At 40.4% G+C, this 13,711-nt stretch overlaps 1 protein-coding gene across 1 annotated transcript in view; it reads left to right on the forward strand.

Annotated features, from left to right (window-relative positions):
• Positions 1–13,711, forward strand: part of LRP11 (LDL receptor related protein 11) — a 34,686-nt gene that overhangs the window by 15,367 nt on the left and 5,608 nt on the right. Inside the window, exons 4-6 of the mRNA XM_039846917.1 lie at positions 1,195–1,320; positions 2,011–2,217; positions 11,361–11,456. Coding sequence (XP_039702851.1) covers positions 1,195–1,320; positions 2,011–2,217; positions 11,361–11,456 — 429 coding nt within the window. The remainder of the gene's footprint in view (positions 1–1,194; positions 1,321–2,010; positions 2,218–11,360; positions 11,457–13,711) is intronic.

A 13,711-nucleotide genomic window follows, 5' to 3' on the forward strand; every position in this document is an offset into this window, starting at 1 on the left:
AAAATTGGCTTAATTTGGAATGGGAAAGTGTGTTTCAAGAAAACACATGTAGCTCCTATATTATATGATGAGGATTAACAACTCCTAAGGGCTCCCAAAGGGAGACAATTTTATTATTTGAAGACAATTAATTCAACCAGCTAGTATCTGAAGATTCTGTTTATTTTTCACAGCACCAAGGATATGAAGAATCCTTTGATTTCGATAATCAAAAGGATTCGGTTTTCTGAAACAAGGGGTTTATTGAGCTATGTGCTAGCCAGAAAGGACCAGGTCCTGAGTCTGATGTCCGACCCACCAGCCGCAGGGCTAGATGGAGAAGACAGACATGTTCGCCGTCCTGGAGCTAATGGGATTTTAATACAATGGGTTTTGGGGAAAAAAGATCTAAATATTTTGAAAGGCTGTGCATAGGCTATAGATAAGGAGGGCATGAGAAAGTGAAGCAGAGACAGTTTTGCGGATTGGCAGTGGGCAACACCCTGGAAACTTTATGCGTAAGCAAGGTATGGTGGCATGTGACGTTCGGCTGTTTTATGTAGATAAAAGCTGAAATAGCCACCTGGAATTTGATTCAAAAGTTCAGCGTTCTTCAGGATGTCAGCAGTCTTAACCTCTCCTGTCTCTCTCCCCGATTCTCAGACCTGCTGTGATTTTATTTAGCCCATCTCAGAATTTTTCTCTAATCACAACAAATAGGTTCAATAGTAGAGAGTTAACCTCAGTAAAAATGATTACTTAGGAAACAAGAATGCAAGACGCAGCATGTATAAAGTGGTGTCTCTGATACAACACGATCAGCCACCCGAGTGCCATGCAGGGCGTATAATGGTGTTAGGTGGCCCACCAAGGGGATGATGGGATGAAGGAACTAATGCAGAGTGAGACCTGGGGGAGGAAACTCAGGTGTGGATGGAGCAAACCAGAGCTGCTGCTTTTCCCTCCCACCTCTTAGACAATGCAGCTCGGAGAACGGCTCATGGTGAGTCCTGAGAATTAAGTCAGGGGCGGTCAAGAAGAGAACCCCTAACTTTTCCAGGACCTATATTGCTCCAGCTCAGACTGTTAGGTGTTTCCTCCTTATCAGCATCCCTTTACTCACATGCATTTCATCATATATTTAGTCTCAGTCTTGACATGGTGAAAGTCTTAAATTTCCTGCATTCCTGTGACTTGAGTCTTGTTCACAAACAGGATGCTCGAACGTGTGCTCACGCTACCACTTCTTTTGTGACAATGGCTGTTGCATTGACATCACACTGGCTTGCAATGGAGTGGAGCAGTGTCCCGATGGGTCTGATGAAGCTTTCTGTCAAAATCGTGAGTTGGCTGCCTGGCCCTTTGGGGTAGGAGGGAGGTGTATATTCTCACAATAAAATGCAAACTCAATATTGCTTTTTTTCTGCCTGGTTTCAGGTATAACTTTATGTGAACAAGCTATGCCTTAAAGAGCATTTATTATGAGTCTCTAATGCTAGTTGCAAAAGTCAAATATTCTATATTGTGTACATTTTTAGGAAATTATTCTTAATTTTCCAAAAGATGCTTCCCCATCCTAAAAATACTCTAGAGCATGTGCTTTTTAAAAAGCCGAAGTGAGTTAACATTTTCTTTCGACAATGTTTTAAGAAAATTTATGACATGCTAGGCTGTAGCTCAGTCAGATCCATAAAGCAGTCTTATAATGTCATAAACATTAACATGTACCACAGGAAAGAAGAAAAGCTGCAGAAAGTTTAATGAGGTATTGGTTTGAGGAAGGATGAAGAATTTCCCTACCTTGGGTTTAGGTTTTACCTCTGTCAATTTATATGACATTTAGAAAGTTGGTTATTGGGAGAAGAGAGATTAACCATTTGAAAACGAGAGAGAAGTGTTTTTATAGTGCTCTGACATTTCTTAGGTTATAATTCCCAAATATTCATAATTTCAAATTTACTGCAAAAATAGTGGTTTTAGGTAAAGTTCTGAAAAGAAACTAACAACCAACAGCAGCTTTTCATACTTCAGTGAGCCTTAGCCAGGAGATGGTGACTCACACAGCAGCCGCCCAGCCGGGAACCACAAGACTGAGCAAAGGTGCAGGGGAGGGCTCTTTGTTGGACAAGTCTCAGGAAGCCACTGCCCGAAACTGGCCACCTGTGTTATCAAACACGGAGAAGAGGAATCACTCTGCCTTTTGGGGACCAAAGAGTCAAATCGATCCTGTGATGCCAGGTAAGGACTTTAGACAGATTCTCCGCAAAGAGCCTCATTTTCTATGACACTTGGCTCAAAATTAAGATTACATTTAAAGAATGTTAAGGAAATATCTTAAAGAAGAGAGTTAAAATGAAGAATTTGACCAAAAAAAAACAACAACTTGACATTTGTAATTGATTATTCATAGTAAGAGACACCTACTAAAGGTGTTTCGTACATTCATACATAAATACACACTCCAGAGTATCAATACATTTGTTTGTAAATAAGTTAGAGTTAGAAAGTTTTAACATGTATGTTAAAGAAACTAATGCCGTAAGTGTTCGATTTTAAATTATTCTGAGAGGGAGCAGCATAAACCCTATGTATCCATGTATCTCTTTTCACAAAGAAGTGAATATAATGAAAATATATATGTTGAAATGGTTGCATGTGCTAGTAATTCAGTGTATGTCTCCAATGTAACTAAATCTGTAATTTTTAATTTTTTAATAAGGCTAATAAGAGTTTTAAATACATTCACACTGCCGAAGCACTATAAAATTGTATCATTTAAAATTTCTTTTTTATACTTTTATATTTGCATGATTATATGGCATACGAAACAGAAATATAGATGATCACATTTCTATGTGCTTTTGTGACTGTCTTTTCAATACTCAAGCTCTACATACATTAAACTGCAATAATCTATCACTAATTTGATAACTTATTTATGAAAATTTTATGTTCACTGCAGAAGATACAGAAGACAATAATAAAAAAAGAAATGACTAAATATACCACTCTTTATTGTAAACAGCTTTTAATGTTTTGGTATAGCTCCTTTTCATCTTTTGTTTATCTACTTTGTAAATTTTAATTGCTTCTATACAGCTGTGTTTTCAAAATATGCCATAAAGGGCTTTTCTTGTTGCCGGTTTAGGTTAAGGACACTTCAGATAGTCAATTCCTTGTTGATACTGCCACCTAATGGGCAAAAGAGTCACTCCATCCCTGCCTTAGAATTTGTTTTAGTCCATTTTCTTTGTATGGAAGGCTTGTATTGAGGAGACAACCACCATCTAAGAAACAGAGTCAGGGAGACCAGGTGTTTTGGACAGGTGAGATGAAGATCTGACAGAGGGAATTGAGTTTCCGGAGGCCAGGATGGATGAACTCCTGCCACATCCCTGGGGGAGAGGCACACGTGAGCGTGAACAGTCCACCGAAGGCAGAGTGGAGACCAAAGTCCAGGTCTCCTTAATCAGCTTCTAGGCTTGGCTCTGCCTTTAGGACCTTGAGTAAGTTGCTGCAAATCTCTGGACCTCAGTTTCACCGTAAGTGAATACGGGATTTCTACCAGAGGACCACCATGGCCCCATCTAGTGTGGAGAGTCTGTTTCGAGAGTGGTCAATAACCTGACGCTCATGCAGCCCTCTCATGGCCCTTGTCCGTGCTAGACACTGCCCAGTGATCCCAGCTCCGTCTCTTGGCGAGTGAGGACTCAGCCTCCAGATCCAGAAAATAATGCTCCAGGCTGCCACCACCAGTTGATGGGAGTTGGCACCCAGTCTGAAATGTACTTGTAATCTCTTTTTTTGTTCTTTTTATAATAAGCCTTTGAGTTGGGCTGTGAAGATGTAGGGACTGGAGTTTCCCAGATGCAGAGAGATTAGATATCCAATTATTATTTATAATAAGTATTGTTTTTTCCTAATGATTAAAGCAATATGTATTTACAGTAGAAATTTTGGAAAATACAGAAAAATATAAAGAAGAAAATTTAAATCATCTAGCAAAACACACCATTAACATTTTGTTGCATTTTCTGCTACCAGAAAATGCAACAAAATGTATACAGATATACCTTTGTATCTGTATGCAAAGGTATACAGATATACCTTTGTATCTGTATACAAAGGTATATCTGTATACCTTTGTATACAGATATTATACAAGTAATATCTGTATACAAAGGTATATGTATGTATACAGATATTACTTGTATCTGTATACATACATATACCTTTAACAAAATTACTATTACTATTACTAATACTATTTTTACAAAACTTATTTTTCTCATGAGCATTTTTGTGTGTTATTAAATGTCCATCAAAAACACAGTTTTTGAAAACAAAATTACTATTACTATTACTACTACTATTTTTACAAAACTTATTTTTCTCATGAGCATTTTTGTGTATTATTAAATGTCCATCAAAAACACAATTTTTGAAAACAAAATTACTATTACTATTACTAATACTATTTTTACAAAACTTATTTTTCTCATGAGCATTTTTATGTGTTATTAAATGTCCATCAAAAACACAATTTTTGAAAACCTGGGATGAAAGAAGTGGGAAGAGAAAAATAGAACTTGGAAAATGTTATGAAAGGCCCTCACAGCACGTGGTTTCTGTTTCGACAGCACCCATCTCCTTTCCCTGCCATCATCCCTAAGGCCACCACGTTGCCATCCCCAGCTTCCAGTTTTATGTGAGTTGAAATGACTTTATACCCAGCATAACATAGATTTAAAAACACATCATTGTTTGTGACCTCTGCCTGAGTTTTAACAAGAATCATCAGCTAGTATAATAAATAAGGACAAGTTCTCCTGCCTCCTTCTCCTACAGACGTGTTGTGAGAATAAAAAAAAAAACTCATCCCATTAAAGACATGCTGAAGAGATACTAAGATTAATATGAATGATGTAGTACAGAAAGTAATGAGAGGCAGTTTTTCATCTATCACATTGACAAAGGTGAAAAAATATAATAATTCATGCTTATAAGAGTAGAGAAGCAAGTCTCACGTACTTTTGGTGAAATTAAAATTAGTACAGCCTTCCAGAGGGCAGTTTCTGAAGCCTTAAGACTGTGTGTGCCTTGACTCAGGTGTCCTGCTTTGCAGATTGACCCCAGGTGTGTCACTGAGGGTAACACATACTGGGTTAGTCAAGTGAATGCACACTCCGTCCACTGAGAGCCATCGGTGCGGACTGCACAGAGCCACCATGTGGCCCTGTTTGTGCAGCATGCAGTGGCACAGTGGCTGGGGTGTTGTTGGACGTGGTTGCAGCTGTCGGGCCTGTTCTCTCTGTGGTCCAGGTCATCCATCAGCAAGGCTATCCTCTTATACCTGACTCAGCTGGATGAAAGAAATCTGGTTTCCAGCACTGCAGAATGTAGAAAAATGTCATTCTACCCACATTCACATTGAATCCAGTTTTTTGAAATCTTGTGAATTCATGTCCAGCCCGGCAGGTCAGCCAAATTCTTTAAGGATCCAGACGGAAGCGTGGACTTAGGAGAATGGTGATTTCTGTGAGGAGGCGTGGGGTTCTGCCTGCACGGTCTCACAGGCCAAAACTCACAGTTTAGCTTTTCTTTGGAGGTAACTAGAGTGAGGAACTCCAACCTTCATATTATTCTGGAAAGTATTTTATTCAGAGAGGACATCCTTATAAAGGACATTTAAAAATACACATGCCCTGTATTTTTCATGAGTATATCACGTTTTCATTATGCCGGACTGTTTCTCTTCTTATTGAGAAACCACTGAAACTATAAAACAGTATTTCTGGAAATTACTTTGAATCTGTTGACACCTGATAACCAGCACAGCTGAAGGCCTCTGATGGGGCTCTGGTGTGGTGGCAGGGATCACCCGGATTCTCAAATGATGGGAGATCCAGTTAAAAGAAATGCACTTAGCACAAATGAAGATAATCAGACGGCTATTTCCACGAGCTTATTTTGAGAGGAGTAGGTCCTCTTTCATTGACCTACTGACTTGTTTGGAAAATGTCTCTTAATCAGCCATAATCAGCAGATGCCTTTAAACACACTTGCTATCCTGGGCCACTTAGAGAAACGCTGGTCTTGGACAAGGCACCCTCTACCACCTACAAGATTTCAGTCTGAAGTTTTGGTCACTGTATTAGGGATTGCATAATTTGTAGTATTTGAAATCTACAGATGCCTTATAAATTTTATTTTATGACACTTGACCCACTTGGGTTGGGCCCAAGGGAACCACTTGGTTTTATTTATTTTTTATTTTATTTTTTAATTATTTTTTTATGGTGACATTGGTTAACAAAATCCAATAAGTTTCAGCTGTACACTTTAACAGTAAAGCATATATATATTTACACTGTGTGTTCACCTCCCATAGTTAGATTTCTTTCTGTCACCACATATTTGACTCCTTTTACCCCATCTCTCTCCCCCTTCCCTTTCCAACCTCTGGTAACCACAAGTCTGTAGTCCATGTCCATGAGTCTTTGTTTGTTTGTCCTGTTCATTTGTTGCTTTTAGGTTTACATCCTGCATATAAGTGACATCATGTGATTTTCACCTTTTTCTGTCTGGCTTATTTCACTTAGCATGATTAACTCGAGGTCCATCCATGTTGTCACAAATGGCAGTATTTCATCTCTTCCTATGGCTGAGTAATATTCCATTGTATATATGTACCGCAGCTTCTTTAGCCAGTCATCTATCGTAGGACACTTCGGTTGCTTCCATCTCTTGGCCATTGTGAATAATGCTGCTATAAACATTGGTGTGCAAATATCTTTTCAGATATGAATTTTCAAGTCTTTGGAGTAAATACTCAGTAGAGAGATTGCTGGATCATATAATAGATCAATTCTTAGTTTTTTGAGGAACCTCCATACTGTTTTTCATAGTGGCTGTACCAATTTGCAGTCCCACCAGCAGTGTATGAGGGTTCCTATTTCTCCGCATCCTCTCCAGCATTTGTTATTACGTGTCTTGTTGATTATAGCTATTCTAACCGGTGTGAGATGGTATCGCATTGTGGTTTTGATTTGCATTTCCCTAATAGCTAGCAATGAAGAGCATCTTTTCATATATTTGTTGGCCATTTGTATGTCCTCTAGGGAGAAGTGTCCTTTCGGGTCCTCTGCCCATTTTTTGATTGGATCGTTTGTTTTTTTGTTATTGAGTCATATGAGTTCTTTATATATTTTGGATATTAGGCCCTTATTGGAGGCGTTGCTTGCAAATATATTTTCCCATTCAGATGGTTGTCTCTTTACCTCGTTGACGGTTTCTTTTGCTGTGCAGAAGCTTTTTAGTTTGAAGTAGTTCCATTTATTTATTTTTGCTTTTACTTCCCTTGCCTTTGAGGTCAAATGCATAAAATCCTATTTAAGTCCGAGGTCTTTGAGTTTCATTCCTATGTTTTCTTCTATGCATTTTATTGTTTCAGGTCCTGTATTCAGGTCCTTAATCCATTTTGAGTTAATTTTGGTGTGTGGTGATAGACAACAGTCTAATTTCATTCTTTTGCAGGTGGCTTTCCAGTTTTCCCAGCATCATTTATTGAAGAGGCTTTCCTTTCTCCACTGTATATTTTTGGATTTTTTGTCAAAAATTATTTGCCCATATAAACATGAGTTTACTTCTGGACTCTCGATTCTGTTCCACTGGTCCGTGTGTTTTTCTGCCGATACCATGCCGTTTTGATCACAGTCACTTGTAGTATAATTTGAAGTTGGGCAGAGTGATGCCTCCGGCTTTGTTCTTTTTTCTCAGAATAGCTTTGGCAATTCAGGGTCTTTGTGCTTCCACACAGATCTGATGATTTACCACTCGGTTTTAAATAAAATGACATGATTCATTTTATCTAGAAGTTAGTTGAATACCTCCAGCATTCTGACAAGATTAAAACATTATCCTACACCAAATACAAGTTATTCATAAACAATGGTATTTCTTTAGTCTGCCTTTACCAATGAACTTAGAACTTCTTTTAACTAACCTTAGACCAGTCACAGAGGCTTTCTCAAACCTAGCTAGTACAGACAAATGAGCAAAGAGAATGTCGACAAGGAGTTTTATGGCTACAATGAGGCCTAAACCATTTCTAGTATAAGAAGACATGAAGGCCAAGTGTCTCTGGCTCATTGTGGTCTTGTCCTAGTACAATCCAGAACGTGACCTGAAGAGAGTTCCCTCTGACTTACTTTGCAGACCTGCGATGAATAGTGAGAAAGTACAATTCTGTTTTCTGTTGGTAAGTGGTCACAGTGAGCTCTAGAGCATTTTGGAAGGCAGACCCATTTGTTAGCCACTCCTAGCTGGTTTTCCAACCAATTTCCTTCTAGAACATGCCTGCATGCTCTCTGGCAACTGAAAATGAAATGAAAATAACTTCCATCTAGCTTCTGACTTCCTCTGTGAATGGGTAGCTATGCGTTGTAAATATAACACAATAGGTCATTCAGAAGAGGAAAAAGTTATTTCCTAGGACACTGACTCTTTTAAAAGGAACATTACCAAAATGAATTATTTGTAAAAGTGACTTATATAATGTGTTTTGTTCTGACATTTTATCCATGAAGACACTGAGACACAGAGAGGTTGAGACTTACATAGGGTCACACAACTAGTAGGTGAAGAAACCAGGATTTAATTTAGCAGTCTGAGACCAGCTCCAGCTGGATGATGCAACAAGTCTGTGTGCTCAAGGAGCTTCTCAGCTATAGAAACAGGAAGCAGCTACAGCTTCCCTGAGACCTGCTTGTGCGGCACTTCCTGGTAGGGCATTAGAAGCTCAAAAGAAAGACATCCGTGAGCATTGGAGTCATCAGTGTTAGCTACTTGCCTGGCTGTGCTATGACTTTCATGGGCTCTAGATGCTTCATGGGCCCCTTCCTCCATTAAAAAGAAAAATTTAATATTATATTTTATGACTGTTGGTATAGAGATGAATATAATACAAGGCTAGAATCACTATTATATATTTGTTATCATAGTCACTGTTTTCTTGTGATTTTAAAAGAAATTAAACAAAAAATATTTTTGCTGGCCCCTAAAGGTGTTGTAGACCCTAAGCTCTGTGCCCATTATATCTAGTAGACATGTCACCTCGGGTTTTGTGATAGGTATGGACATCAGCTGTGCTTTGAAGAACGAGTGGGAAGAATTTGAATAAGTAGAAAACAAGAATGTTAAATACTTGCATGAACAAATGGGATTGGGAATAAAAATATTCTTGCGGGCCCCCCAGCTGCCCAAAGTGAAGGGTGCTTGTTGGGAATAGAGGGCTGCAGCTGGGCAGGCCGAGTCAAAAAGGAGGATGATGGAATTAGAGACTTCAGTAGTCAACGCCAGGTGAAGAAGGGTTAGTACACACATAAGGCTTTCATCCACTGGCAAAATGAGGTAAATAAGGACAGTATGGTGAGTTTTTTTTTTTTAACTTTATTCTGTTTAAAGAACTGTCTTTTTTATGTAATAAGTCCTTCATGACATATTCTTACTTTATAATGAAGTGAAAGCGATGGCCTGAGTAATTAGCCATTTCTTTTCATGTCTTTACTTGGCAAAATTAGGAAAAAAAAAAAAACCAACAACCCTGAATTGGCCCTTGACATTATTTTGAATTTTTATTGGTTCACACACATTCAAAGGTGTTGAAATCCCCTTGCCATGCAGCCCAGAGCCCAAGTTCTCGAGGGCCCGGGTGCCACCGTAGCCCATCATTTAGATCCAGTACTCCCTGTCCGCATTCTACTAGGACACAGGTCTCCACACCTCCAGGCAGCGATCCCTCTCCGTGGCTGAGCGGCCCCGACCATTACCTGGCCATCTCTTACCCCTTCGGTTCCGTGATGGTCTCTGTCTTCACATACAGTCTCACACTGGCTGCTCTTCTTCCTTCCCTTCCCTCACTGTTCTGGAAGGGAGTGGGCTTTCCACCACTCCAGGGCAGAGGACAATCATAGAAGTCAACTTGAAAGGTAAATCTGATTCTGTAGCCTGCAAGAAATTGCTGATGCCTTACCCATCTCTCTCATTCTCTTTAGCATCGCAGTTCATGGAGGAAAAGCCCAGATTGTTGGCTTATATAGGCTGGCATGCACGGGTCCTTTTAGAGTAATGTGACAAGGCACGATAGAATGCGGTGAGCCTGCTGTGGCCTTGGCCGAGAGAAGCAAACGTGGGCTAGGCTCACTGCACTGATTCGCTGAATGAGTGAGATAGGGTAACCTTTGCAGACACACTCCAACAGGCAGAGAGGCCAGAGAGGAGGCTCTTGCAGTGCCTGAGCCAGGAGTGATGGAGACCTAGGGCCGTGACAGTGAGGACGGAGGAGGGGGTCTGCATGGTAGGATGGCAGATGGGATGGTTAAGGATGTTTTCAGGTAATAAATGTGTTTGCAGGCCCTTCTGCCGAACAGCATTGACGTGTGACTGCAATGATCATTTTAAATCATTGCTTTCTGGCTCGAGTAGGTATCTGGAATAACTTTACAATTTTCCATTATCCAGTTGATTTGTGGTCTCTAGTAAATTCATTATTTTAGTAAATTCTTATTTCAGTTGCAGGTGTTATGAACATTTCTGTTGATGCCCTGTGAACAAAGAAGCTTTAAATTTTTTTTTTGTTTCTCCATGAAATTCCTCGTATCATTTCTGATTCATGGCCATTAAGCGTTATATTTTCCAGAAATCTCACTTGAAATCAGCCAGCATGAGGGTAACTCCACTAACTCATTTTATTGTCAATGTATCAAGCACACAAATGCTACAGAAAGTAACAGAATGGCACAGCCACAGCTCCTGGTTAAACCATTAACAACGTGTCATTAAATTAGAAGTGCTGGTTTCCGCCAACACGCAGTTAGATGCTTGAATTTAATTCCAGCCTTGAGGCACTCATGCTTGAAAGAACCTGGGCAGGTGCTGAACCTCTGATTCTAACCAGAAAAAGGGACAGGGTCAAGGTGAGAAAGTGAAAGAACGTGTCTATCTGCTTTAGGGATGCTCTTTGTTCATTTTTTAAGTGAAGAAAACCCTTTCTGGACAGTTTCTGCTTTTCCATTGTATGAAGTCCAGAGACAACCCTTGACTTTTCCAGCTGAGTTTCCTTCCCTGTCGGGGGTGGAGTGGGAGTTTGGAGACAGCCTTTCCCTGCCCGGTGGTTTTCTGCTAGCCGCACGCTCTAAGTTGGTCATGTTCGTTACCCAGTGTGTTAATGTCAAACAGAGGCCTGTGTTTGTTAGAGAAATAGATCCTCTAAGTCCGTTCTTTAAATCCATTGTGGGGAAAAAAAAAAAAGCCATATTTTCATGCCTGTTTCCTAAAGTGTCTGCTGTACCCTCAATACATGCTATACTTATTTTCCACAGATAGTGCTTCCTTGGGGAAGAACAGAAAAGAGGAAAATTATGTTTTTGAGTCGAAGAGCGATAGAGGAGAAGGGGAACACCCAGCCCCAGAAACAGGTAACTGCACACCTCGGAAATCCATTGCAGAGTGTAAACATTTACGGAGCCGCGTACTCTCTAGCTGAGGATATTGGATGGAGCTTCAGCAGTTCATGACGAGAGCAGCGAGCTGTGGGTCAGAAGAACTGTGTTCTCTTCCCTTCTATCATGCTTCACTTCTGAGCTCTCGAGCCAGTCGCCTCACATCTTTGGACCTCAGCCTCCTCTTTTATAAGTTGGTTGGGCGAGGTGATGACTATAGTCCCCTCCAGGTGTAGCATTCTGTGAAAAGAGTCATACTCGTGGCACAGTGGTCAAGAACATGGGCTCTAGAGTCACATGCCAAAGGTCAAATCCTTGCTTTACCACTAAGATCTATAACCTTGAGCAGCTTATCTAATCTTTCTGGGTCTCGATTTCCTTAGTCAGATGGAGAAAATAACTATACCTGCCTCACAGAGTTGTTTGTTAGGGAGAATAAACAAGCCCGTTAATAGAAAGCATTTAGCACACTGCTTGGCTCACACATGAGCCATATAAATGATGGCTATTTTGACTGAGTTATTTATGATACAAGACTAAGGGTCTGAGAGTACCCAATTCTCTCTCCAAGTGTTCTAGTGACAAAGACAGAAAATAAAATAAAAAGGAACAGGGAAAGGGTGTAGGAGGTAGAGGGAATATTTAGTAAGTGGAAGAAAAATACCACAATTCCATAACTTTGGTTCTTTTTAACTAGAAAGAAAACACTTTCAATATAGTCCTGTAGGAAGGCAGGTTTTAGTCCTAAATCCCACAAACTAATTAGTGAAAAAAAGAAAATTTAGGAGAACAAAGTACGATTCTTAAGTTATAGATCTAAACATTGACAAAAGTTTTCTTTTTTTACTTTATTCTGTATAATTTTTAAACAAGAGATGGCTAAAATATTCCAGATATCAAATGCCTAGATGCTGCCCAGGAACCTGGCCTGCTGAGCTTACCCTGTCCATGACATTGAAATAAAAAGAGCCAATCCCAGTCACATGAACAGAATACCCAGTTCACCCCCTTAGCTGATTTCTGAGAAAACTATCATGCTGTGTCATAGAAGGGGTTAGAAAAATTTAAATCTCAAAACACTCATACTAAAACACATTGAGGAAACTGTGGCAGCTAAGGACTAGGAAGTCGAGAATAATTTTCAGCATTCTAGCAAGTACTCTGTGGGAGGTTTCATTTTCCTTGTCATCAAAGCATTAAGCAGGAACCAGGTTTGACAGTGCCCCAGCCTCACATCTGATTCAGCAAATAGGAAATTCCCCTAGAGTTTGTCTGTTTTATTGTGACCCTGTAGCCTAAGCACTGGTGCCCACCTTTAAGCAAGTCACCCACGTTTAGAAGGGCCAGCTCCTGTGCATCTTCCTGTCGTGAATGAGCAAAGGTCGACCAAACTCTCTCTTTTGCCCTGTTCCTTTGTAACATATCCAACCAGCATGGCTAGTACAGGAAAATGGAGCTGGGAGGGGACTGACACCTTTATGGCCCTTAGTGCTATCAAAACCGGCTTCCCCGGGTGGCCACAAGAAGACTAGTAGCTCAGGCCCAAACTGTCAGAAATTCAGCAGTGATTCTTGCCCCCTCCAGAGGGGCTGGCATGTGTGGAATGTATGGGCCAGCTCTAGAATCAAATTCTTGACTCCCAGTTCATCAGAGATTTTTATCTTTCACAATTCTCTATGGGAATATCGGCTTTACCCAAAACTTGGTTTGGTACCCAATAGTCACTAATTCAGCTTCCGCATCCCCTCCTCCTGTGCCCAGACACTTCCAGGCTGTTCTTCAGAATCTTCTTCCAGAGTTTTGCCTGGGATTCTACAAATACACCAGTAGTTGAAATGCTATTCGTATGGACTCAGCTCCAGGTCCTCTTGTCTTGAGGAGGCGGCCAGCTATGCCTGGAACCAGCGTTAAGCCCAGAACATCAAAGCTATCAGGAGTGAACTTCAGCTACCTGCCCCTCAAACGTAAACCTTCATCTGTTTGCACCCACCCTCTCTTCCTTTCCTCCAGTACTAAAGGAAAGGTGTCCCCCGTTCCCAGGTCAGCCTCTTCCCCTGACCTTGATATAGCCCCTTATCTCCTCAGGTACATTTCTCCATCATTTACTAACTCTCCTGTGTTTCTAATCTGTTTCTGTACGGGCTGCGGACACATTCAGATCTCTCCCACTGCATAAAAAACACAGCAGTGTCCCTCAGTCTTCTTCCATCTCTCTGTAAATAGATTCCCGA

Source organism: Pteropus medius, unplaced genomic scaffold (assembly GCF_902729225.1).
Source record: "Pteropus medius unplaced genomic scaffold, Ma_sr-lr_union100, whole genome shotgun sequence".
NCBI classification, from domain to species: Eukaryota; Metazoa; Chordata; class Mammalia; order Chiroptera; family Pteropodidae; genus Pteropus; species Pteropus medius.